Source organism: Myotis myotis, unplaced genomic scaffold (assembly GCF_014108235.1).
Source record: "Myotis myotis isolate mMyoMyo1 unplaced genomic scaffold, mMyoMyo1.p scaffold_m19_p_17, whole genome shotgun sequence".
NCBI classification, from domain to species: domain Eukaryota; kingdom Metazoa; phylum Chordata; class Mammalia; order Chiroptera; family Vespertilionidae; genus Myotis; species Myotis myotis.
Genome location: NW_023416321.1, coordinates 43,852,798 through 43,879,990, shown reverse-complemented (window position 1 = coordinate 43,879,990; position 27,193 = coordinate 43,852,798). Strand labels below are relative to the sequence as shown.

Here is a 27,193-nt window from a genome sequence, read left to right as displayed (position 1 = left end):
AAAGGATTCTCTTCGCCGCCCTCGCGGTGCAGCCCAGTGCCTGGAACGCACTGCAGCCGCAACAGGTGTGTTTGCTGAGAAGCATCGAACGCACGGAGCTGGAAAGGGTAACCGAAGTGTCCACAGCGCAGGACCGAGGGCCGCCTGGGCGCCGCGGAGCCACGGGCGAGGCTGGACAGCGCGGGCGGCCAATCGGAACCCGCCCCTCAGCTTCGGCTCCGCCCCTCACACCGCCCCACCCCTCACCCGGCCCCGCCCCGCCCCGCCCCGCGGCCGCCTAGCTCCGCTCCTCGCTCGCCCCGCCCCGCCCCGCGGCCGCCTAGCTCCGCCCCTCGCTCGCCCCGCCCCGCCCCGCGGCCGCCTAGCTCCGCCCCTCGCTCGCTCCGCCCCTCACCAGGCCCCGCACCGCCCCCGCCTAGCTCCGCCCCTCGCTCGCCCCGCCACGCCCCCGCAGGCGCGCGCAGCTGCGGGTCTCCCGGAAATGCGCCCAGAGTGGGCGCCGCAGGCGGAGGTGAGCGCGCAGGCTGGGCGGGCCCGGCCGCGATCTCCTGGGGTCGGGCCTGGAGCTGCCCGCGTCCGCCCTGGGTCGGCCGGTCCCCGAGAGGGCGGCGGGGTTGGCGGGCGCGCGCCGTGCGTCGGCAGTGCGCGCGGGGACGCGGCGAACGCGGGGGTGGGGCGGCGGGCCTGTGCGTGCACTCGGGGCGGTGTGACGCCGGTACCCCGGCCCGGCTCTCGTCCTGGAGCCTGTGGGCCCCTCTGGACTCTCCAGCCACGTGTCTGGACTGGGACCGAAGACGGGCCCCGGCCTCCTGTCTTCCCCCAAAGGCTGGGCGTGAACGTCGGGCCGAGGGAGCCCAGACGGGCTGATGCCGAGTCTCCCCTCGGTGCTGTCGGCGTGGGGGCGGGGGGTGGAGAACACTCGGTTGCACTGCCCACCGCCTCTTAGGGCGGGAGCAGCCCCGGCCTCCAGGCCGCTAAACACCGTTTTGGACAACCCCAAACCCGCCCCCACAGGTTTCCAAGCGGCGGCGGCTCTCCTCCCCAAGCACAGGCATCAGGGCTTCCTGGGTTGACATTCGGCTGCCCCTGGGCGCCTCAGAGCGTCCTAACCTATAAGCTTTACACTTACCTTGCAGGGCAATCGTGAGGCTTAGAAATGACATGAGCAGGGCCTAATGCGGAGCTGGCACATTCCTCAAGTCACCGGTTAAAAGAAAGAAAACGCTACTCAAGGGCCTTGTCGGAGACGGTAAGGCCGACTTTATTCCGGGGGCCTGCGAAGGTGGGCTCTGCGGGAACAGACGACTACAGCAGGGCCAAGTGGAGGTTTATAGTCAAGGAGTAGGTGGGGGTCAGTGGATGGAAGCTTGCAGCGGTTCTCAACCTGTGGGTCGCGACCCCTTTGGAGGTCTAAGGACCCTTTCACAGGGGTCGCCTAAGACCATCGGAAAACACATATAATTACATATTGTTTTTGTGATTAACCACTATGCGTTAATTATGTTCAATCTGTAACAATGAAAATATATCCTGCATATCAGATATTTACATGACGATTCATAACAGTAGCAAAATTACAGTTATGAAGTAGCAACGAAAATAATTTTATGGTTGGGGGTCACCACATGAGGAACTGTATTAAAGGGTCGCGGCATTAGGAAGGTTGAGAACCATTGCTATAGAGGAAACATCTGGCTCCAGGGGGGCTTCTCACTGAGCCCACTGGACAGGAGTTCTGTGGAAGGCGGACTGGGGTGAATCATTTACCAAGAGTGGTCAGCTACCAGGGGTGGGGAATGTAGACTTGGATGGGATACCAGAGCTGGACGATTTTCCCTAAACTGGACCCAGCAAGACTCTTGATAAAACTGGACCAGAATGTCCAAGGACAGAGCCCAAGGGCCCGGCCTAGAGGACTCAGGCGCTAGCCGATTTGGCGCAGTGGGTAGAGCACCGGCTTGTGGACTGTAGGGTCCTTGGTTCGATTCCCGTTAAGGGCAGGTACCTTGGTTGCAGGCTCCATCCACGTGTTCATTGAGTACATTCTACATGTCACTGTACTATACTGGTTACTGCATGACTATATGAGTGAACTATTTACTTTGCTCTTTTTCGTTCTCCTGAGAAGATTTTTTAAGGATGATTTGGTGATAGGGAATGACTTGTTTGGGTGAAGTGGTAGGGATGAGGACATAGGTTTTTATAGGTCAAGGAAAAAGCTGCCTCCAAAAGCTAGAGTGTTGTACTGATCTCTGATTAAGCCAGATACCCCAGTGACTGGGTGTCTGTTGGTTGTTGTGGTTAGTGTTAGGGAGAATGATGACCTTTAGGTCCTTCGTAACGTTTAAGGATTGACTGAGTAATCAATCCAGTATCAGGATTACATGCAAGAAAGTTAACTAGCTGTAGCCGAAACCGGTTTGGCTCAGTGGATAGAGCGTTGGCCTGCGGACTGAAGGGTCCTGGGTTCGATTCCGGTCAAGGGCATGTACCTGGGTTGGGGGCACATCCCCAGTAGAAGATGTGCAGGAGGCGGCTGATCGATGTTTCTCTCTCATCGATGTTTCTAACTCTCTCCCTTCCTCTCTGTAAAAAATCAATAAAATATATTTAAAAAAAAAAAAGTTAACTAGCTATAGCATTTACTTTGCCATTTAATATTTCTCCTTTTACCATCTTCTAAATTTTGATACCATTCACCATAATATTACTAGGTTCAAGTCTGTAGGAATGCTTTTGAGGTAGTTGGCATTTATTCTAAAATTTTTTAAAGCCCAAGGTTGAAAATTTCAGGTGTGACAGTTTTTTTTTTGTTTGTTTTTTGTTTTGTTTTTTTATATAAATTCCTATGGCACTCAAGAGAGGTCACTTAGAAATTTCATTGCACCTTTTGGGGAAGAGTGAGTTTGCTCTGTTCAACCTCATATTTATTGTGGAAGCATCTGATCATCTCAGCATTAGCCTTTATTTCTAGGGCATTGATGTCTTTGTTCAGCTTCATTTTTCCGCCTGCTGACATGTGGGTGCAGATAGAGAAGTGTTTTGCAGAAGAGCTGTTTACCTGGAAACACGTAGTGAAGATGCTTCATGTGGTGCACTTCATTTTTCTACTTGGGTTGGACATTTGAAGACCGAGAGGGAATCTTATAAAATGGTCAGGGTGATAGTGACAGTTTAGATAAGTATTAGTGGTTTATTTTGTGGCTTCACGTTTACAATCTTGCAAAATAAAGTAGCTTATCCATCGATTTGAAAAGATCCGTGGTAGACTCCTTGGCTTGTCAGGTAGAGCATGTGAATTTGTTCTTTCTGAAAACGTCACCCTCTTCTTCTCTAGAGCACTGGGTCTCACTCCCTCTTGTGTTCCTGTGCGAGGCTCTGTGAAGACCTGGTTCTCCCTGAGACAACTTCATCCCAGAAGAACTTCACCTAGAAGGACGTGGCAGGCCAGATGATGCCTGTGGAGCTGGGGCAGGCCCTCGTCCTGCTGCCACCGCTGGCAAAGGCAGAGGACTCCCTGGTCTCTGGACCAGATGCTGCCCCTCGAGGGGAGCCCTCCAGCCCTGAGGCTGCACGCCAGCTTTTCAGGCAGTTTCGTTACCAGGTGATGTCTGGGCCCCAGGAAACCCTGAGACAACTTCGGAAGCTCTGTTTCCAGTGGCTGCAGCCAGAGGTTCACACCAAGGAGCAGATCCTGGAGCTCCTCATGTTGGAGCAGTTCCTGACCATTCTGCCTGGGGAGATTCAGATGTGGGTGCGGAAACAGTGTCCCGGCAGCGGGGAGGAGGCAGTGACCCTGGTGGAAAGCTTGAAGGGCGACCCCCAGAGGCTGTGGCAGTGGGTAAGCAGAGGACACTGATCTGTTAGTGAAGCACGGCTCCTCTGGGGGCTTAGCAGGTGTGCTGTCTTTTCTGATACCAAATATGTGGAATTTTCTACACTAACAACCAATTCTCCAATTCAATCCAGTTCTGACACTGAATATCGGGGTTACTCAGATCCCACAGGATAAGGGCCAGTCTCTAAGACTGTGCCCATTTCAGACACCAGTTACAGGTCTCAAGGGCCACCCATACTTAGAACCAACTGGCTAAAATTTGGAGGTTCCCCAAACACTGTCCTCATATAATTTGCTAGAACGAATCATAGAACTCAGGAAAACACGTTACTTATATTGACCAGTTTATTATGAAGGATATGATGCAGGAACAGGCAGTTGGAGGAGATGGGGTCACCCAGAGCTCCCATGCCCTCTCCAGGCCACCAGCTTCTGTGTGTCCACCGACTCAGAAGCACCCTGAACCCCACAGTTTAGGTGTTTTTATGGAGGTTTCATTACTTAGGCGTGATTGATTTATCGATGGCCACTGGTGATTGAAAATTTCCAGCCCCTCTCCCCTTCCCCAGAGGTTGGGGGGTGGGGCTGAAAGTTCTAACCGTCTAATCACCTGGCTGCTTCCTCTGGTGACCAGCCTCCATCCTGAAGCTATCTCAGGGCCCACCAAGAATCCCCTCATTAGCAGAAACTCTGGTGTGGGTGAAAGGGGCTCATTAGCAATAACAAAAGCTGCTCCTGTCACCCCCGTCCTTCAGGTAATTCCAAGGGTTTTAGGAGCTCTGTGCCAGGAACCAGGGACAAAGAACAAATATGTATTGCTTACTATGCCACATCAGTGTGTCCCCGTACTGCACCTAATTCTTAAGATTCCCTGTGACTCTCAACACTTTTTAGCCATTAGAGATTGAAGATAAAGCCTCCCATCCCATTCCATCTTTTGTTTCTTTTTCTTTAATCCTCACCCAAGAATATTTTTCCACTGAATTTGAGAGAGTGGAAGAGAGAGGGAAAGACAGAGAGAAATATCGCTGTGAGAGAAACACATCAATTGGTTGCCTCCTGCACGTGCCTTGACCTGGGCTAGGACCCAGGAGGAGCCTGCTACCGAGGTACGTTCCCTTGACGGGAATCGAACCCAGGACCCTTTGGTCTGCAGGCTGACGCTCTATCCAACGAGCCACACCGGCTAGGGCCCATTCCATCTTTAGACTAGAACATTTGGGAAGTTGTTCAAAAGCCGCCTGAGTTTTAAGTGGTGGAGACTACCTAGTAGAGATGCAATATTAGTGGTACGTCTCGGAAGTCTCCAGCCTGGGTCAGACCTCAGCTTTGGCCTCTCAGGATGTCTCCCTCACTGGTTCCTGCTGCACTAGAAAGAAAAGCAGTCTTTCTCTCGCCTCTCTCCATGTCCCTAAAGGCTGTCATGGTCTGTTATAGAGGCTTTCAGAAACTCTCCTCTGCATCTTTCAGTAATTAGTCCTGTGTGGTCTCCAGATCAGCATCCAGGTTCTAGGACAGGACATCTTACCCGAGAAGGAGGAGTCTGCAGGCTGCCAAGTGGGGGAAGTGGAGTCTCTTCTTGAAGTGACACCTCAGGAGCTGGGACTTGGGAATTCACCCTCCGGGCCCGGGGAGCCACTGAGCCACATGGTGAAGGAGGAGTCTGAAGCGGAACAAGAGCTAGGTGGGCAGTTACTCAGGTGGTGTGTGTGCACTCTTGGAGAAACTGGTGGCCTACGAGTGGGCGGGTTGAAAATACAGTGGGGCCTTGACTTATGAGTTTAATTCGTTCCGTGACGGAGCTCGTAACTCAAATTACTCGTATGTCAAATCACTGACGTTCGCTGTGCCAACTAGCAGTGGGGTATCTGAAGCTGGCTCGTAACCCGAATTTTAGCTCGCAACTCAAAGCAAAAAATTGGCCGAGAGACGGCTCGTATCTCGAAAAACTCGTTAGTCGGGACACTTGTAAGTCAAGGCCCCACTGTAATAATGCTGCCCAGATGGGGTTATCTCTAAAAAGTTCAAAAACAGGGTAGTCGTGCTTCAACCATGCTGATTTGGATATTCGAAGCCTGTAATTAATTTAAACACTGTATGACTGGGCTAGACCTTTTGGGTTTTGGTTTTGAGGAAGGAGGTGGGAGAAAATATGGGTGAGCTTGTTTGGAAGGTTGGAGGGAGTTGCAGTTTGTTAGGGAGGTCCCTCCCATCTCATACTATTTGGTTCTCCACCGAAAAAATGTCTTGGCTGTGAACAAAAACTTCAGTTGTTGATCTGACAACCCTTTCATGCGGTACCTCAGCATGACAAAAAGCGTCTCAGGCAATAAACAAAGGAGTAATGCTTTTGTTGCCGCAGAAATCGAGGATTAGCACAATTTTAAAATATAAAGAGGCCACCAAGAGTGCTAATGTTGCAAAGTGTGTGAAAGTGCTCACAAAACAACAATCACAGGTAAACGAATAGGCAGGAAAACTGCTTTTGATGGGCTAAACAAAAGCATGTAGCTGGTGATAGCATTTTTGAGACTGTTATATATGAAAAATTCTTTGTTTAAGGCTATAGGCTGTGGTTCGGTAAATTTAAGAAGTGTGTATTTATAGATTAAACAGTACATTAGACATTCACTGTATATACCTCCAACCTTCCAAACAAGCTCACCCATATTTTCTCCCACCTCCTTCCTCAAAACCAAAACCCAAAAGGTTTAGCCCAGTCATACAGTGTTTAAATTAATTACAGGCTTCGAATATCCAAATCAGCGTGGTTAAAATAGGGAATCATTTGGGGGTCTGGAACAGAATAATTCACTTTACATTATTTTTTTTAGTATATATTTTTTATTGATTTCAGAGAGGAAGGGAGAGGAAGAGAGAGAGATAGAAACATCAATGATGACAGAATCATTGATCGGCTGCCTCCTGCAGGCCCCACATGGGACTGAGACCGCAACCTGGGCATGTGCCTTGTCTGGGAATGGAACCGTGACTTCCTGGTTCATAGGTCAATGCTCAACCACTGAGCCATGCTGGCTGGGCCAATTTACATTATTTCTAATGGGGAAAAATGATTCAGTTTTCTAATTGCTTTTTTTTTTTTTAAGTTTTATTTATTTTTAATTGATTTTTAGAGAGAGGAAGGGAGGAGAAACACCAATGTGAGCGTGAAACATGGATTGGCTGCCTCCTGCATTACCCTGCCCCCCCCCCCCCCCCCCCCCCTGCAGGGATCAAACTGCAACTTGGGCATGTGCCCTGACCTGGAATTGAATTGGCAGCCCTTTGGTGCATGGAATGATGCCCTACCAACTGAGCCACACCAGCCAGGGCACAAATGGCTTCTTGAGCAGCCTTCTGGAACAAATTAAGTTTGAGAACCGAGGTTCCACTGTACAGTTCCTGAAGGCATAGATGGTGAAACAGGTGTTAGTTCTAATTTGTGGAGATTTTTACCTGTACCCTCTGGGGACTGATTGAGGACATCGGATTCTTGAGACATCCTGTTTCTCACTTCGGCAGTGGCTGCTTCCCAGCTTCCTGCCCAGCCGGAGGAGAGGCTCATTGGAGACCAGGACTTCGGAACCTCACTTCTCCACACAGCACCTCAGGTGAGCTGGGTGGCCCTGCCTCTCTCTCCGGAAACCAGGCTTTGAGGGTGTGTCAGTAGTGAGGAGGAGTGAAAGGGGGAGGAGTCTCAAAAGTGGAGCAGAAGGAAGGCCTAGGAAGGATAACAAGAATAATATCTGTGGAATGAGACCTGAGTTCCAGTTCTTCTTAAGACGGAATGTTTCCTCATTGTCATCTTGAGCAATGGAATCTGGAAGCAGTTGCTCTCAAGAGGCAATCTTGTCTCTCCTTTTTTATTATCTTTGAGTTATGCTGAGAAAATACTATCTCCTTTCCTATTTAACCCTCTCACATAGAGTCAGTTTGAGATTTTGAATGGTTATATCTAACGTGGGACAGGTTAACCTCCCCTCCCCAACTCTATGGAGGAGTAACTGCCAAACAATGAACTGCACATGTTTAAAGTGTAGAGTTTGGTAAGATTTTTGATGTACATACATACATATACACACACAAAAATGGAACCATGACCATAAACAAGATAATAAGCAAATCTGTCACCACCAGAGGTTCCCTTTTCCTCCCTCCTACCACTCCACATTCCCCCAGTTCTGAGGCAACTACTGATCTGTTTTCTGTTACCATACATTAGTTTGTATTTTCTAGAATTTTGTATAAAATAGAATCATGCCATATGTACTCTTATCTTTTTTCTGCATATAATGCATCTTTCATGGTTGGTTCTTTCAATATTTTCTCACTGGTTTTAAACAATTTGACTGTGATAAGCCTTAGAATAATATTCTTTGTGTTTCTTGTGCTTGAGTTCATTAAACTTGGGTCTGTGGGTTTATAGTTTTCATCAAATTTTGAACATTTTTAGCCATTCTTATTTTAAATATATTTTTATGGATTTCAGAGAGAAAGGGAGAAGGAGAGAGAGATAGAAACATCAATGATGAGTGAGAATCATTGATTAGCTGCTTCCTGCACGCCCCTTTCTGGGGATCAAGCCCGAAACCTGGGACCCTTCAGTCTGTAGGCTGATGCTCTATCTACTGCTACTGAACCAAACCAGCTAGGGCATTGGCCATTATTTCTTTTTTTTTTTTTTTTTTTTTGGCATCGTTTAATTTATGTTTTATTTGCGATTACTTGGGATTAAATAGTATGATGATGGGTTGCAAGCAATGTAATTATACATGGATCCGAATTCCTGAGGTGTTACAAACAGTATATTTTCATTTCCTGTTAGCTAAAAAACATATAACCTTATATTCTGTTTCAGTTCACTGCCTAACTCATTTCACCAACAGGTCTGATTTTCCCATTCTTACCTAAATAAAATGTCCCCATTTGATTATAGTGCAAAACTTTAGTTTTGGTTTCACCAAAACACGTCAGAATTAATGAGTTTAGGTAAAACATTCCACTCTTTTTCCAAAGTAGTTAACTAACAGATTTCCTGGAGCCAATGGATGCTGGTATAGAGTCTCTCTATGTGGACTGAGTCAGTTCATCAAGTGAGCATATGATTGAGGAAATGGTTATGTGAAGATTGTAAACCCAATAGAAGCCCTTATTTTCCAGGCTCAGGATATAAGTTGATCTCTGGAAACAAATGGCTCTTTACTTGCTAAACTAACTTTCTAAAATGGGACACTCCCAAGTCTCTGAAACTGTTGCTTTACTTTTGATTCAGCAGCCTCAGGATCCAGGAGGTAGATTACTCCCTTGAAAATAACTTTGTAAAATAAGTTTTGAGCCCAGCTGGTGTTGCTCAGTGGTTGAGCCTCGACCTGAACCAGGAGGTCACGGTTCAATTCCCTGTCAGGGCCAGTCAGGGCACTTGCCCGGGTTGTGGGCCCGATCCCGGTGTGAGGCATGCAAGAGGCAGCCAACCAATGATTCTCTCTGATCATTGATGTTTCTCTTTCTTTTTTTAAATATATTTTTATTAATTTTCAGAGAAGGGAGAGGGGGAAAGAGAGAGAGAGAAACATCAATGATGAGAGATAATCATTGATTGGCTGTCTCCTGCACACACCCCACCGGGGATTGAGCCCACAACCCAGGCATGTGCCCCTGACTGGAACTGAACCTGGGACCTTTCAGTCTGCAGGCTGATGCTCTATCCACTGACCCAGATCAGCTGGGGCCGTCAATGATGCTGCTTCTTTTTTTTTTTTTTTAAATTAAATCTTTATTGTTCAGATTATTACATTTGTTCCTCTTTTTTCCCCCCATGGCCATTATTTCTTTAATTGTTTTTCTCTGTCTTCCTTTTTTTCTCCTTTGAGGCCTCTGAGAATTATATACATGTGGCTCTTTCTTTTCTAATTTCTGTGTTTTATTTTGGATAGTTTCTATCTTAATGTCTTCAAGTTCATTAATCTTTTCTTTTTTGGTGTCTAATCTGCTGTTAACCCCATCTGTTGTATTTTTAATCTCATGTATTTTTAATCTCTAGAAGTTTGAATTGGGGCTTTATTGTATCTTCTATGTATATACTTAAAATGCTATGTATATACTTAAAATGTTCAATCTTTCCTCCACCTACATGAACATATGGTTATAACATCTGTATTAATGTCCTTATCTGCTAATTTTTCACCTGGGTCTGTTCATTATGAGTGGTGTTTTCCTGCTTCTTTGTATGCCCAGTGATCTTTGATCGGATGTCAATCGTTGTGAATTTGACCTTGCTGGGGGCTGGATATTTTTGCATTCCTATAACCGTCTCTGAGCTCTGCTCTGGGATACAGTTAGGTTATTTGGACACAGTTTGTTAGATGGCATCAGAGAAGTTTTTAGTGTAGGGCTAATTTTTCCCCACTACTGAGGCAATACTCTTCTAGAACGCTACCTGAAGCTCCTTGATGGACAGGGTTTCCCATTGCGGTTCTGGAAATGTGAGGCATTTCCAGCACTTCAAGCTCTGAGGATTGTTCCCTCTGTTGCTTTTATGGGGTTCTTTTCTGTACTTCAGGGGTCTCTCAGCAGATCTCTGGGGCTCTCCTAGTGCAGCTCCCCCATCCGGGTCTTCTGCTGTGCTGACTCTATACTCCTTTGAGCTCCTGCTCAGCTCAGGGAACCACCTGCTCTGCCCAGTTCCCCTCTCTGCTGCTCTGGATGTTCTATAGGCAATAAGTGTGGGCAACTGTGCGGCTCAACTAATTCATTTCCCACTTTCAGAGGCCTCTGTTCTGCTCTAACGTGCACTATCCAAAAACTCTTTAATCAGATAGTTTGTCTCTTTTTTAAGTTGTTTCAGACACAAAAGTAAATCCAGTCCCTATTACTTCATTTTGGCTGTAAACAGAAGTCTCTGGGACTGGTTCATCTTGATATTGTAGTTAAAAATTCTGAAAAGTTGCATTTCATTAAAATAAAGTTTTCCAGGAACCTATTCATCTTAATCAAAACATTCATTGTTTCAAACCTTTGGGGAACCCTTGAGATTTGCCTCGTGAAGTAATACAGAGTGCAGGTGAAGGTAGGGAAGCCAATAGGTGATGCTTAATGTGGGGCTGGAGATCGGGCCTGAGCTCCAACTTGCCAGGCTCCACGATGTGGAAAATGGATGTCAGCTTTGCAGTTCATCCTGGGAAAGGCATGCGGAAGGTGCAGGGAAGGGATATATCTTTTCAGTTACTCAGGGGTGGCTTCTTGCTTTCAAGGTACCCAGAAACCAAATTTTTAGGCAGGAGAATGCTGGGTTAAAAAAAAAAAATAGGGTATTCTTTCAGATATTTCAAGCAGACTTGGAGGATTATTATTTACTAGAGGCCCAGTGCACAAAAATTTGTGCACTCGGGGGGAGAGGGGAGTCCCTCAGCTCGGCCTGTGCCCTCTCGCAGTCTGGGACACCTCGGGAGATAACGACCTGCTGGCTTAGGCCCGCTCCCGGGTGGCAGAGGGCAGGCCCAATCCCTAGGTGCAGCACCTGGTTGGACTCAGAGCAGGGCCGATTGGGGAGTTGGGGAGCTGCCCCCTGTCATGCACAGAGCAGGGTGGATCTGGAGGTTGCGATGTCACCCTCAGTCACGCTCAGGGTAGGGCCGATTGGGGGGTTGGGGCACCGCCCCCCGTAACACTCAAGGCAGGGTCAATGGGGAGGTTGCGGCGCCATCCCTTCACGCACAGAGCAGGGCCAATCAGGGGGTTGGGGCGCTGCACCCTGTCACGCACAGAGCAGGGCCCATCAGGGGGGTTGGGGCTCCGTACCCTGTCATTCACAGAGCAGGGCCCATCATGGGGTTGGGGAGCTCCCCCCCGTCACGCACAGAGCAGGGTGGATCAGGGGGTTGGGGCGCCGCCACTGTCACACTCAGGGCAGGGCCGATGGGGAGGTTATGGCTCTACCCCATCACACACAGAGCAGGGCCCGTGGGGGGTTGGGGCGCCGCACCCTGTCACACACAGCCGCAGGGCGATGAAGGGGTTGGGGAGCTCCCCCCTATCAGGCACAGAGCAGGGCTGATCAGGGGGTTGGGGCGCCTTCCCCTGTCACGAACAGAGCAGGGTGGATAGGGAGGTTGTGGCCCCGCCCCCTCTCACACACAGAGCCACAGGGCGATCAGGGGGTTTGGGCGCTGCCCCCTGTCACACTGATCCCGGTACCAGGAGGCCTCGTGGCTCCGCTGATCCCGGTGCTGGGAGGCATATTACCCTTTTACTATATAGGATAGAGGCCTGGTGCATGGGTGAGGGCCAGCTGGTTTGCCCTGAAGGGTGTCCTGGATCAGGGTATGGGTCCCCACTGGGGTGCCTGGCCAGCCTGGGTGAGGGGCTGATGGCTGTTTGCAGCTGGTCACACACCCTTCAGGGTGGGGGTCCCCACTGGGGTGCCTGGCCAGTCTGGGTGAGGGGCTGAGGGCTGTTTTCAGGCTGGCGAGTGACTGAAGCTCCCAACTGCTCCTTTTTTTCTTTTTTTCTTTTTTTTTATTCTGGGCCAGCTTTAGCTCTGACTCCAGCTCTGAGGCCTCTGCTGCTGAAAGCAGGTATCTGGTTTGTTTGTGTTCTATAATCGAAACACTGTATCAACTCTAGCTCTGAGATCCCGGCTCGCTGAAAGCAGGTTTCTGGGGTTTTGTTTAGTTTCTATATTTGTAACTATGTTTCAAACTGCAAGCTCAGAGGCCGGCAAGGCAGGCGGGGAACGTTGGTTTCCTCCGTCACTGAAGCAAGCAAGCCTCATGTTAGTTTCAAGCTGCCTGGCTGCCGGTCGCCATCTTGGCTGGCAGTTAATTTGCATAGCGCCCTGATTAGCCAATGGGAAGGGTAGCAGATGTATGCTAATTACCATGTTTGTCTTTTATTAGATAGGATTCTATAGTAAGTACAGTATATTCCTATGAAAAGTATATACAATTTATTAACACATTTTGACTAGTAGAATTAAGCATCAACTCTACATAATGACATTAACCATGACCTTTTCTGGATAGTTTAATATCAAAAGATTTAAAATCCTCATCAGCAGCACCCTGTGTGTGTGTGTGTGTGTGTGTGTATTAAATTCCGTATATGTAGCAGATAACTGATTAACAACCACTTAACCTAAACAAATAAGTTATCCCTACCCAATCCTAATATCCCTCCCCCAAACTAACAACTATTTGCATCAGAAGGACCTTGATATTTAGTGGAATCCTTTGTAAGTGAAGGGGTCTTTTATTTTTATTTTTAAGTATATTTTTATTGATTTCAGAGAGGAAAGGAGAGGGAGAGAGAAATAGAAGCACCAATGAGGGGAGAGAGCCACCAATTGGCTTCCTCCTGTACACACCTCACTGCGGACTGAGCCCGCAACCTGGGCATGTGCCCTCACTGGGAATTGAACCATGAGCTCCTGGTTCATAAGTTGAAGCTCAACCACTGAGCCAAGCAGGCTGGGCAGTGAAGGGTTTTTTAAATATAAATAATCAGGTTTCCTAATCTCTTTCATCAATTAGGAACTTAGTGAATAATGCCAGAATAACAAATTAGTGTCCCTAGTCAATGGTACTTCGTATTAGAAACTGTGACTGAGTTAGAACCTCACATGCACTTGGGGATACATTTACTCAGAGTCCTGTGTTTTCAAATTTTGGGAAAGGAACACAGTACAAAGAACTTTATGCAAGTCAGTTGTGGTAATGTCTTAACTCACCAGATGGTGCTGTTTCCACACAAAATGACATATTTTTCCATCAAATCTTTTGCTCCCACCCTTCCAGAATAGGAATTTAGATTTTTCTTCCTCTTTTAAAAATGAGAAAAAGGAAGGGAGTGCAGTTGGTGTCTTGCCTCCTTTTTTTTTTTATTCTTCATTCGAGGATATGTTTATTGATTTATTTTTTTGTTTTTAGAGAGAGGGAAGGGGAGACAGGGAGGGAGGAGGAAGGGAGCAAGGGTCTGTGTTCTCACTGAAGACTCAGAGCTCTTGTAGTCAGCAATGTTTGTTCAAGTTGGTTATTTTTAGGACATTGTTAAGGTAGCTTCATTCACAGAAGATTTACAAAGTAAGCTGCTAACAATTTCAACTTTAAAAAGCAGTTATTAAAAATATGGTTATAGTTAACAATTAAATATATTAAGGTCACTTTTTACCTTTTCATTTTTTTCACCCTAAAAAAGTCAACTTCCTCCCTCCCTCCTTCCCTCCTTTCTTTCCTTCCCTCCCCATCCCCCCTTAGTACCTGCTAGTTAAAAGAATTTTTGGTGTTCCATTACTTTTCAACCATTTCCACTTCACTTTGATGTATATTATTTGTAATAGGAAGACAACTTCATCTTCTCATTCTTCTCTTCTTTTCTGCTCCCTATAGCCTAGCTGGCTTTTCATGACAATAATCCATGGCTATCAACTTTGGGGTTCCTGAAAGTGAACAGAATCTCTTAATTCTCTCTACAAACCCTGGTGTTAGTCTGGGAGATTGAGTATCTCATAGATAGCATATGATAGTAATAATAATATAGATATCATTTACTGAGGACCTTTTTGCTAAGAGCTGTATATTTCACCCAGACTGTACGTGTTGAGTGACTACTCTGTCCTGGACAGGGGCTTGGGGACTGGAAGAGAACAGTGGAGAGTCCTTTTCTCACGGTGCTATATGCTAGTGGAGCCAATTATTGATTAAATACTTATATATGTGTGTGTATAGAAAAGATTGTGTATTCTGTCATATGCATAATGTACATATACATAACTAATAAACTGGTGAGTTCTAGGAATGAAGAGTACAGTGTGCTCAGATGATACTTGCACTATTTCTGTTAAGCCTCCCAACAATTTTTGAGTTCAGTACTATCATTAGGTGAGGACTTGAGGCCCAGAAAGGTTAAGTCACTTGCTCAAGATCACACAGCTAGGAAGTGGCAGAACTGGGACTTGAAACCCAGCCAGTATGTTTGACTCCAAAGACATTGCTGTAAATCACTCTGCTATACAATCTGTTTTCTTGGAGGGGAGATTGAAATTTGAGTTCATGAAAGTAGATCCTACTTAGATGGCATTCCCAGTTTTGAGTCTTTAGGTCCATAGCCTAAGAAAGACATGTTTTAGGGGTAATTGAAGGGCTCCTTGCTCTAGACAACTCATCAAGTTCCCACTCACTGGAAGGAAACCTGATTTGATGTTAGACCCTAAATGCAGAACTGTCAGAGGGCCCAGGTGTGTGTGGCTGCAGCATCTTCCTCTGCTCTGAATCCACTAGTCTCTTTCCCACTGAGGTGTACAGCTTAGTTGATTTCATTGTTGCTTCTTCCCACATTTTTGCTGATTTACAGTTGCTTTTCCCAACAAATACCTTTTTAATTTTTCTCTTTTCCCTCTTGAATTTCCAGATTTTAATGAAATATTGGGAAAATCAGGCTCCTACTGTTCAAAGATCTCTACGTAGGCAGTGGAAGAGTTAAAGCAAAGGACAGTGTATAAAGGGCTCCTTGCAGGCCTGGGATGGGGGGGTGGGGGCAGGCTAGAGGAGGTTAAAAGGGGAAGAAAGGGGACATATGTAATACTTTCAACAATAAAGGATTATTAAAAAAAAGAAAAAAAGAAAGGGCTCCTTGCTTTCTCTCTATTCTCTACTCATGAATACAAGCAACTTGAAAATAATGTAGAACTTAAAGCCTAACTGTTTTCTACCCAGGATAAAAAATACTGATAAAGGGACTGTAGTTTTTCCTTTGGCCTTTTTCCTTGAACCACCTCCTATGATTTCTGATGGCAGGCTCCTAAGACACATTGCTTGCTTCTGAGCCTCGATAGGCAGGGAAGGCAGCATCCAGAAACGTTCGGTGAATTTACAGCATTGTGTTTTTTCTAGGAGCACTGGAAGCACCTGGATTCCATTCAGAAGGAGCAATACTGGGATCTCATGCTGGAGACCTATGGGAAAATGGTCTCAGGAGGTGAGAGCATGGGTTAGCCGGATGGAAGGACATGGAAAGGCTGTTAAGCATTTTCTGTGTACTCTTAGCTCCTTGAGGTTCTCTGGGTGCAGACTATCAGTGACACCATTGGGAATTGGAGTGAGCTGCAAATAGCAGAGTTATAGTAACAACTTCCTGGTATTAAATGTATTAAATGTGTATCAGGAACTGTCATGGTTGCATAACATATAGTAACGCCTTGAAATGGGTGATGATATTCTCATTTTTTAAAAAAAATATATTTTATTGATTTTTTACAGAGGAAGGGAGAGGGATAGAGAGTTAGAAACATCAATGAGAGAGAAACATCGATCATCTGCCTCCTGCACACTTCCTACTGGGGATGTGCCCAGAACCAAGGTACATGCCCTTGACCGGAATCGAACCTGGGACCCTTGAGTCTGCAGGCTGACGATGTATCCACTGAGCCAAACCGGTTAGGGCGATATTCTCATTTTTTAAAAAATATTTTTATTAATTTCAGAGAGGAAGAGAAAGAGAGGAGAGAGATAGAAACATCAACGACGTGAGAGAAACATTGATTGGCCGCCTCCTGCATGCCCCCTACTGGGGATCAAGCCTGCAACCCGGGCATGTGCCCTTGACTAGAATCGAACCTGGGACCCTTCAGTCTGTAGGCCAACGCTCTATCCACTGAGCCAAACCAGCTAGGGCAATATTTTCATTTTTTTGTTGTTAATCCTCACCTGAGGATATTTTAGAGAGAGTGGAAGGGAGAAGGGGAGAGACACAGAGAGAGAAACATCGATGTGAGAGAGGCACATCAATTGGTTGCCTCAGCATGTGCTCTCTGACCAGGGCCAGGATCAAGCCTGCAACTGAGGTACGTGCCCTTGACTGGAATCAAACGTAGGACCCTTCAGTCCCTGGGCAGACACTCTATCCACTGAGCCAAACCAGCTAGTTCTCTCATTTTTAAGGTGATAAAAGTGAGTGATAGATCAAGTCACTTGCTCACTGTTATGTAGCTTGTAGGTGCTTAGTTATGAAGGAGCTCAGTTGGGGCTGGCTCTGAGTCTATGCTCGTTAATACTTAACCACAGTCTATTGGAGGGGTCTTTGTCATCAGGTGGTCTGACTCTACCTGCCCAGATTCTTCTTGTGGTCTTCACCATTTATCCTGGCTATCTTGTGAGTACTGGTGTCTTAGAAGCTCCAAACAAACTTCTAAGATGAGCTACCTTAAGTGGTCTCAGACCCTTCCTATTTCCTCTCTTACCTAGTACACTCCTTTGAGAAACAGCAGGTCCCCAGTCCTAGTTCATCAAGGCCCACATGTTATCTCTCTCTGTACAGGCATTTCCAATTCCAAGCCTGACCTGACTAATTCAACAGAGTGTGGGGAAGAACTGGCAGGACTGCACCTGCATGTCAGTGAGAAGATCCCAAGACCCACCTGCAGAGGTGAGTAATCTTTCATTGGTTAGAGCCATTCTTGTCTCCTGTCATTAAATTGGAGGTGGTGGAGATATGTTAGGACTTGGGTTTCTATTCCATTAGTTTGGACTGGCCATGATCTAGTTAGTCTGGTTTGGATCCGGAGGTCAGGTCTTCTTAATCTCTGGTTATGGGGCTGTTGACACACGTAGTTAATCTTGGAAGAAAGAGTACACCTTCAGTCTTATTTGTTGTGACAGCTATCTCAGAGAGAGTTAAGGTTAGTACAGACTGAGACCAGTACAGATATAGGTATAATTCTACTACAGAAAAGTGTGTGAAATAGCCAATAATTATCCTTCCTCTTGTTTCTTTTTTTATTTATTTATACATTTTATTGATTTTTTACAGAGAGGAAGGGAGAGGGATAGAGAGTTAGAAACATCAATGAGAGAGAAACATCGACCAGCTGCCCCCTGCACACTCCCTACTGGGGATGTGCCCGCCGCCGCTCTATCCACTGAGCCAAACCGGTTAGGGCTCATCAATGTTTCTAACTCTCTATCCCTCTCCCTTTCTCTCTATAAAAAATCAGCAAAATATATTTTTAAAAAAATGCTGAAAGAACAAGACCATCAGCCAAGAACACTATATCCATCAAAACTACCTTTCAAAAATGAAGGAGAAATTATGGCATCCCAGATTTTTTTTTTTTTAAGTGAGAGAGACATTCATTACTAGCAAACCAGCCCTACCAGAAATATGAAATGAGTCCTTCAGGATGAAATGAATAGACCCTAGACCAGCCGTGGGCAAACTACGGCCCGCGGGCCGGATCCGGCCCATTTGAAATGAATAAAACTGTTGAAAAAAAAGACTGTACCCTTTTATGTAATGATGTTTACTTTGAATTTATATTAGTTCACACAAACACTCCATCCATGCTTTTGTTCCGGTCCTCCGGTCCAGTTTAAGAACCCATTGTGGCCCTCGAGTCAAAAAGTTTGCCCACCCCTGCCCTAGACAGTAACTCAAGTCACATGAAGAAATAGAGTACCAGTAAGGTAATTGCATATCTATCCTATCTAATAATAGACAAACATGGTAATTGTACCTTCGCTACACCTCCCATTGGCTAATCAGTGCGATATGCAAATTAACTGCCAACAAAGATGGCAGCTAATTTGCATACTGCAGGCAGGGCGGGACAGTGCAGCCGCCAGTGTGAACCGCCATCCTGGGCCGCAGGCTGGCCCCAGAAGCCCCAGAAGCCACCCAGAAGCTGGTGATCGGGGGCAGATGGGGGTCCCCTGCCCAGGCCTGACAGCTCTGGCAAAGGCGTCAGGCCTGGGGCATGGGGGCGGGGGAGGGGCAAGCTGGCGATTGGTGTGAACTACAGAGGAAACACCTTTTCTGACCATTCATTGGTTAAGCTCCCTGTATGCCACTGGTAATATTCTTAGTAACTTGGATAATAAGAATCCAAAAAGATGATCTAGGGTTTTTCACCACACTCCTGGTGAAAAAAACAGAGATCTGCTGCTGAATGGCTAAGAAATGTCATATCCTGCCCTAGCCGGTTTGACTCAGTGGATAATGCCTTGGCCTGCTGATGGCAGGGGTCTGAGTTCAATTCTGACCAAGGGCATGTACCTAGGTTGCAGGCTCCTCCCTGGCTGGGGCCCAGGTCAGGGCTCATGCAGGAGGCAACCAAAGTGTTCCTCTCACTTTGATGTTTCTCTGTCTTTCCCTTTCTCTTCCACATTCTCTAAAAATCAATGGAAACATATCCTCAGGTGAGGATAAAAAAAAATAATAATAAAATAAATGATTATATGAAAGACACATCTTGAAAATGCCTAAAGAAAGTTGTCATTTTTTCATGGTGAAGGGACTAGAGTCCGTGTTGATGACAAAACCTTGCTGGCTTCGGTGACTCGCAGTGGCTGCAGCAGCGGGGTGATAGGGCTGGTGCCTTCCCCTGATCAGCCCCGTCACCTCCCACAAAGGGAGGCCAGACTGTGGCTTAGGTCCTATCCCCAAGGGGAGCAGGGAGTGGGCCTAAGCGATCACTAGGACATCCCCTGAGGGCTCCCAGTATGTGAGAAGGGGCAGGTTGGGCTGAGGGACACCCCCCCCCCCGTGCACGAATTTCGTGCACTGGGCCCTTAGTATATATATAAAAGCCTAAGTGACCGTTTGACTGTTCAACCGTTCAACCATTCGACTGGTAGCTATGATGCACACTGACCATCGGGGCAGACGCTCAACACACAGGCATGGAAACATGGAACAGACTGATGAATCTCAGAGAGAAGTGGGGAGGGGAGAAGGTGGGAAGAGATTAACCAAAGATCTTATGTGCATACTAGAGGCCCAGTGCACGGATTTGTGCACTGGTGGGGTCCCTCAGCCTGGCCTGCAGGGATCAGGCCGAAACTGGCAGTCTGACATCCCCTGAGGAGTCCCGGATTGCGAGAGGGTGCAGGCCAGGCTTAGGGACCCCACCAGTGCACGGTCTCTAGTGTAAATATAAAAGACAATATAAATGCAATATTTTTTGTAATCCTCATCTGAAGATATTTTTCCATCAATTTTCAGAGAGTGGAAGGGAGGGAGAGAGACAGAGAGAGAGAAATATCTAGGGCCATGGATGGAGCCTTTAACTGAGATACATGCCTTTGACTGGAATTGAACCTGGGACCTTTCAGTCTGTGGACCAATGCTCTATCCAGCTTAATCTTAATGCACCTTTCATTAAGTAGCACAAAGAAGAAATACAAACTTGTTCTGATGTAAAATAGCAATCCCCCTTTACCCTTCTCTACATTCTTCTAAAATACTGTGGTTATGTAAGACCTTTCTGTCAAACCTCCCTAGACACCCTGTTACATATACAAAAGATCCCAGAGTCTTGGTGGAAGGAAAGGGTGAAGGATGTGACCTGTATGACAAATCATTCTTTATCTCCAGTTGAGGTTTAATTAATTGTTTTTCTTTGCTGATAAACCATAAAAAGAACAAGCATTAAAAGGGGGATATAATTTTAATTTTAAGCAATATATTTATTATAATACTATTTCAAAGGATTCCTTTGGAGCAGTACTTTTCAAACTGCATTTCATGACAAATTAGTGTATTGTGAAATCATTTTATAGGTTATAGCCATCATTAAAAAAATGAAATAAGATTAAATAGAAAATATCAGAAAGCAATGACAAAATAGTAGATGTCAGGATAGGTAGTGTTTCAGGAAATTTTTGTTCCGAATATATGTGCATATACTGTATTTTCGATATAAACATTTTTTTACTGTGGGTAGCAGACAAAAAAGTTTGAAAATACTGCTTTAGAGGTTGTTGCAATAGGAATTCTGTTTTAATTGACTTTATTTTTTAGAGCAGTTTTATGTTCACAGCAAAATTGAGTGGAAGGTACAGAGATTTCCCTTTCCACTCCCTTGCAGTAGGATTTTATTTGTGATATATAGCTCACTATAACCTCAACTTATTTTTTTCCACCCTTCATCCCATCTGCTGACATGGCACATTACGTCTTACCTGAACCAGACTATAGAGAATCTACAAAGCTAGTCTGCCTTGATAAGGGAAACTGATGCCAGTGTGGGTCCTTGAGGGAGATAAGTGGGAAGGGAGGTTGAGGAAGCAGCAGTGTGCAAGCAAGTCTGGGAGGGAACACATGGAGGAGAAGAACCCTGTGGAAAGTTGATGTAGGAGTCCTTATGTGCAGGGACGAGACCCCGGATCATGTGTAAGCAACAATGGAAAGATGGAAAAGGACTGGTTCAGTCTATTCAGTCTAGAAGATACAGTTAGCCAGTTTGCCAGATCTGAAGTCGGACTGAATGCAAATGTCACAGGAGGGCATGTATATGCTATATACTTGATCATATTGAAGAATAGCTCCTGGTTAAAACAGGCCAGCAAAGGGGTAAGCCTCACAAAGCTGTACACACATACTGCTAATCAAAATCCCAAGGGATTAAAAACAATGATTTGGAAAAATGATTCTTAAGTAGTTATCTGGAATAACGCTGTAAGAACAGTAAAAGGTTTTGAAAGATGAGTATTTCATCAATATTAGATCTGTAAATATTAAGAGTCTGTCACTTAAAATAGGTAAAATCATTAAAATAATGGAATACTGTTGTAAAAATAGATGCACAGACAAATGGAACAGAAAAGGCATCTTAGGAAAAGTAGGTAGTCTGTATAAGAATCTCACATATGATGAAATTCTCACAAATCCATGGCACAAACTGTTCTTCAGTGAGCAATGTCAGGAAAAAACTTTGGCAAAAGGTATTGGTTTAAATTTGAAGTATATCATATACCAAAATAAGTTAGGGATGGATGAAAAAGGCACAATGTGAAAATAATAAAGAAGAAAATGAATGAATTTGACTCATGTCTAGATGAGAAAGATTTTTTTCTTTTTTTTTTTAATCCTTACCCGAGGATATGTTTTTATTGATTTTTAGAAAGGAAGGCATATATATATGGAGAAACATTTATTGGTTGCCTCTCTCGCCCTGACCAGGAATTGAACCCCATGGTATATGTCCTGAGTGGAAACCTAACTGCAACCTTTTGGTATACGGGATGACACTTCAATCAACTGAGCCACCTGGCCAGGGCAGGATGGGGAAGGTTTTTATAAGTATTAAAGCAATGAAAAAAATCATTAAGGAAAAGATTAATAGACTTCAGTATACTTAAAAAGAAAAAACCCCACAATTTCTATAAAAATAACCCCAAGCAAAATTAAGGTAATCAGATTGGTGAAAAATATTTTTTATGAACATGACAGATAAATTATTAATATTCTTAGTATATAGTTAATGCAGGTTGATAAAAAAATGATTTTCCCAATAAAAATGGACAGCAGTCTTGGAGTATGAAAAATAGCTCATAAATGTGAAAAAATTCATCTTTTAAAAATTAAAACTTATAACAGTGAAAAATCATTTCACTGTGAAAGATATTTTAAAAATATTTAATACATCGGTACTAAACACTGTTCTTCACTCTGCCCAGTTTCTCAAACCAGAGGGTGGCATGGTTGTTCTGGAAATCAATTCGTCAGTAGGTGTCATGATCCTTAATGACAACATTTATGTCTGTTGACATAGTAATTCCACATCAAGGAATCTCCTTTAAAGTATTGGTCAGAAATGTGGGTAAAAATTTCTGAATCAAAATGCTATCCCTGCATTATTTATACTTGTAAAAACAAAACAAACAACAGATTTCCATAGTAGGAGAATTCTTACATAAAATATAAGTTTATCATGTGTTTATAATGCCATCTGCATGATGGACCATTATTCAGCTTTTAAAATTATACTTATAAAGGTTTCTTTAAAGGTGAGAGAAAGTACCTTTGCCAGATGAGAAGAATATGTGGTAAGGCTTTGTGAATTAACAAGTTCAGGTCTACTTCTCTCTCACATTCCTGGGTCGCTAGCAGATAATCTGAAAGACAAGTATAGGAAAGAGAATGGGACATAGCTTCATTAGATCTGTGGGAATAAAGTAATTTATAAAAGCTGAAAATAAATTTTATCACCAAAATAAAATATTTACTATATGCGCCATTAACTTGTAATGACCAAAAACCTAAGCTATGATGAAAAAATAAAATTTCAACTGTTATATACATGAGTTAACGAAGCACAAGTGAATGCTGGATTGAAGCAAAGATTCACTTTTATGCTACAGCCTTACTGTACGTTAAAACTATAGTAAAATGACACATTGATGCATTTCATGAATTTCTGGGTTCCTTGAGAAGGGGAGAATCCATGTGAAATTGATAAAGACCACCATTTACAATTTAAATGCTACAAAGCCTGATATAGAACTATATATACAACATATCAATTATGTCAGGTGAAAGCACATACATACTATCTAATAATAGACAAACATGGTAATTGACCGTACCTTCGCTACGCCTCCCATTGGCTAATCAGTGAGATATGGAAATTAACCCAACCAAGATGGCGGCTGGCAGCCACGCAGCTGAAGCGAGCAGGAGTCTTGCTTGCTCCAGTGATTGAGGAAGCCAAGGTTCCCCGCCTGCCGCGGCCCGGCTCTGAGCTCCGAAAGCAATAAAGTTTCAATTATAGAAGCTAAACAAACCCCAGATACCTGCTTTCAGCAGGCCGTGGCCACAAAGCTGGAGCGAGCAGGAGCCCGGCTCTCAGCTCCAGTGATGGCAACAAAGTTTCACTTATAGAAGGTAAATAAGTTCCAGAATAAAAAGCAAAAAAGGAGAGGCTGGGAGCTTCAGTCACCGGCCAGCCTAAAAACAGCCCTCAGTCCCTCACCCAGACTGGCCAGGCACCCCAGTGGGGGCCCCACCCTAAAGGGGGTGTGGCCAGCCTGAAAACAGCCATCAGCCCCTCATCCAGGCTGGCCAGGCACCCCAGTGGGGACCCCCACCCTGAAGGGGGTGTGACCAGCTGCACACAGCCATCAGCCCCTCATCCAGGCTGGCCAGGCACCCCAGCGGGACTCCTACCCTGATCCGGGACACCCTTCAGGGCAAACCAGCTGGCCCCCACCCGTGCACCAGGCCTCTATCCTATATAGTAAAAGGGTAATATGCAAACTGACCCTAACAGCAGAAAGACTGGGAATGACTGATCACTATGATACACACTGACCACCAGGGGGCAGATGCTCAATGCAGGAGCTGCCCTCTGGTGGTCAGTGCGCTCCCACATAGGGGAGCTCTGCTCAGCCACAAGCCAGGCTGATGGCTGCCAGTACAGCGGTGGTGGTGGGAGCCTCTCCTGCCTCCTCAGCAGCGCTAAGGATGTCCGACTGCAGCTTAGGTCTGCTCCCCACTGGCAAGTGGACATCCCCTGAGGGCTGCTGGACTGACAGAGGGATGTCTTATTGACACCTTAGGCCCAATCCCCCAGGGAGCAGGCCTAAGCCAGCAGGTGGTCATCCCCCGAGGGGTCCCAGACTGCAAGAGGGCACAGGCCAGGCTGAGGGACCCTCCCCCCCCCCCCCCCCCGCCCAGTGCACAAAGTTTTGTGTACCGGGCCTCTAGTATATACATATGTATTGGTTAAATAAAGACTGGAAGGAAATGTATACGCATAGTTGTTACCTCTGGGTTGTGTGATTGAGGTTGATTTGGTTATCTTCTGTATACTGTTCTCTTCAAATTATTTTTAGTGATCATATTTATCTTTTCATATCTTAATAATAAAGAGCTAATACGTTAATTAGACCAAACAGCCAAATGACCTTCCGGACATCCTTCTGGACAACCTTTCGGACAAAGCCGGGGCTGTGAGGGGCTGCGAGGGCCAGCTGGGGGTGTGAGGGCCGGCCGAGGTAGCCTGGGCAGTGAGGGCCAGCCAGGGCGGGGAGGGATGGCTGGGGCCATGAGGAGCTGTGAGGGATGGCTGGGGCCGTGAGGGCCGGCCGAGGCAGCCAGGGCTGCGAGGGCTGAGCCCCTTGCGAGAATTTTGTGCATCGGTCCTCTAGTAATCGGGTAATAACCAGTCATTTTTAAAAATTGCACTCATATAATACCCTTGTTTTTCTGATTCTTAATAAAATAGAGCTATTATATGATCTAGCAATTCCATTTCTGGGTATTTACCAGTATCTTCAGAAAATGAAAACACTAATTTGAAAAGATATATGCACCCACCCATGGTCATTGCAGCATTGTTTACAATAGCCAAGATATGGAAGCAACCTAGGTTTCCATTGACAGATGAATAAAGAAGAGGTGATGTGTGTGTGTGCGCGTGCACACACACACACACACACATACATACACAATATGGAATATTACCCAGCCATAAAAAAGAATGCAATCTTGCTATTTGCAACAACATGGATGGACCTAGAGAGTATTATGCCAAGTGAAATAAGTCAGAGAATGACAAATACCATATGACTTCACTTATATACAGAATCTAAAAAACAAAATGAAACAGAAACTCTTAGATACAAATAACAAACTGATGGGTGCCAGAGGAGAGAGGGTTTGGGGGGATGGGTGAAAAGAGGAAGATTAAGAAGTACAGACTTGCGATGATATGTCATGGGAATGTAATGTACAGCTAGGGAATAGTCATTAATATTGCAATAACTGTATTCACTGATGACCTTTGAAATATGGATCAGAAGGTAGGGCATGCCATGCATTGAACTATTTTAAATCTTTTCTTTCAGGAGATAGACAGGAGAATGACAAGGAGAACCTAAATTTGGAAAATCAGAGGGACCAGGAGCCTCCAGATGCCCCCTGTCGCACCTCAGAGGAGGTGCCTGCTCAGGCTCCCCCGAGTGGCCTCTTCACTGAAGAGGAGCCGAGTCGCTTTGGAGAAGAGAATCTCCCTGAGGCTCAGGAAAGCCTTCCAAGCGAGGGAGTAGGGGAACAGCTCTCTCCTCAAGAAAGGAAATCTGGGAGGCAGCGAGGCCGTCAAGTGCCTAATCCTCATCCAGGGGAACTGTCCGTGCTGTGTCTTGAGGGGAAGAGAGAGGCCTCGCCTAAAGGGCAGCTGAGAGCCCCCATGGCCCAGAAACTGCCCACCTGCAGGGAGTGCGGGAAAACCTTCTACAGGAACTCTCAGCTTGTTTTTCACCAAAGAATTCACACCAGAGAGAAATACTTCCAGTGCCTCACCTGCAGAAAAGCCTTCCGGCGGAGTTCAGACTTCATGAAACATCAGCGAATTCACACGGGAGAGAAGCCCTGTAAATGTGACTACTGTGGGAAAGGCTTCAGTGACTTCTCCAGATTGCGCCACCACGAGAAAATTCACACAGGAGAGAAACCCTACAAGTGTCCCATCTGCGAGAAGAGCTTTATTCAAAGATCAAACTTTAATAGGCATCAGAGGGTTCACACAGGAGAGAAACCTTACAAATGTTCCTGCTGCGGGAAAAGTTTCAGTTGGAGTTCCAGCCTTGATAAACATCAAAGGACCCACTTAGGAAAGAAGCCCTTTCAGTAGCCACACGCTCTTAGCCCATTTCTGTGTCCTGGCCCGTTTGAAACACGTAGCTCCCCAGGAGGAATTAGGTCTCTAAGCGGATATCCCTGCTCTCTCTCATGCCTGGATGAGGGAAGAGAGTGTCTGCACATGGGTTTGGATTTGGAGAATGTGTCGGCCTGTGGATTGGATCTCATGCTGGTTTAATTTTTTGCTTCTGCGTCAGGAGACAGAATAGTCTTTGTCTTTTACTGCATCTGTTTTTGGGAAGAGATGGGAACAACCTATCGCTTGGAGGTCCCATATTAGAAGTGCTACCTGGGAGGAGGTTAACTGGATTAGCTGCAGTTGCTGTCATGAGAAGCACCTGGGATCGGCCCTTTAGAGCTTGGGTCCTGGAGCAGGCCATCTGTTACAGAAGGGGGGCATAGAGGACCAGGAGCTCAGTGTGTTCTTTGTCATATTGGTGCAAAATTAATGTCCTGTACCTTTTAAAAATAAACTTAGTAGAATCACTCCTATCTTCTTTGTGTCTGAAGTGTCCACTGTGTGTTGACTGTAGCTCAAAATGCATTTTCTCATAGAAGACCCTCAATGATAGATCATCCTACACAAATGCATCAAGTTTATCGAGTAGCTGGATATTGGTAGGAGAGTGCTAGCCTGGTGCTTGGGTGTGAGAGCTTGGCCCGTGCTGGGCACTCCTGGTCTCAGGTAAGTCTGTCCCGGTGTCCTCTTTCTGAGCCCTCCTCCCAGTTGCTTGCACACTTCAAGCTGCCCCCCTTTTTCCTGGCGTCTGCTTAGGCCAGTGGTTGGCAAACCATGGCTCGTGAGCCGCATGTGGCTCTTTGGCACCTTGAGTGTGGCTCTTCCACAAAATACCATGTGCGGTATCCTGTCTAATAATAGACAAACGTGGTAATTAACTGTACCTCTGACACGCTTCCCATTGGCTAATCAGGGCGATATGCAAA

The 27,193-nt window shown here is 45.7% G+C and overlaps 1 protein-coding gene across 4 annotated transcripts; it reads left to right on the top strand.

Moving 5' to 3' along the window:
- Positions 1 to 406: 406 nt before the first annotated feature.
- Positions 407 to 26,740, top strand: ZNF18 (zinc finger protein 18). 4 transcript variants are annotated; one of them, XM_036341647.1, is made up of 8 exons: positions 407 to 511; positions 1,137 to 1,249; positions 3,338 to 3,604; positions 5,333 to 5,522; positions 7,361 to 7,449; positions 15,724 to 15,808; positions 17,147 to 17,254; positions 25,456 to 26,740. In XM_036341647.1, the coding sequence occupies exons 3-8, from the start codon at positions 3,452 to 3,454 to the stop codon at positions 26,238 to 26,240; spliced, it is 1,410 nt and encodes a 469-aa protein (XP_036197540.1). In that variant the 5' UTR covers positions 407 to 511; positions 1,137 to 1,249; positions 3,338 to 3,451; the 3' UTR covers positions 26,241 to 26,740. The 4 variants fall into 4 exon arrangements, with proteins under 4 accessions (XP_036197540.1, XP_036197537.1, XP_036197539.1 ...); XM_036341644.1 differs by having other exon boundaries at positions 3,338 to 3,841; XM_036341646.1 differs by lacking the exon at positions 407 to 511 and adding an exon at positions 513 to 585 and having other exon boundaries at positions 3,338 to 3,841.
- Positions 26,741 to 27,193: the final 453 nt, after the last annotated feature.

What these genes read in the sequence shown, in the direction of transcription:
- ZNF18 (XM_036341644.1), top strand. Translation starts at nt 3,452, where the DNA reads ATGATGCCTGTGGAGCTGGGGCAGGCCCTCGTCCTGCTGCCACCGCTG. An exon ending in TTCTCCACACAGCACCTCAG is followed by an intron (nt 7,450 to 15,723) that starts GTGAGCTGGGTG and finishes TGTTTTTTCTAG; the next exon opens with GAGCACTGGAAGCACCTGGA. An exon ending in TGGGAAAATGGTCTCAGGAG is followed by an intron (nt 15,809 to 17,146) that starts GTGAGAGCATGG and finishes CTCTCTGTACAG; the next exon opens with GCATTTCCAATTCCAAGCCT.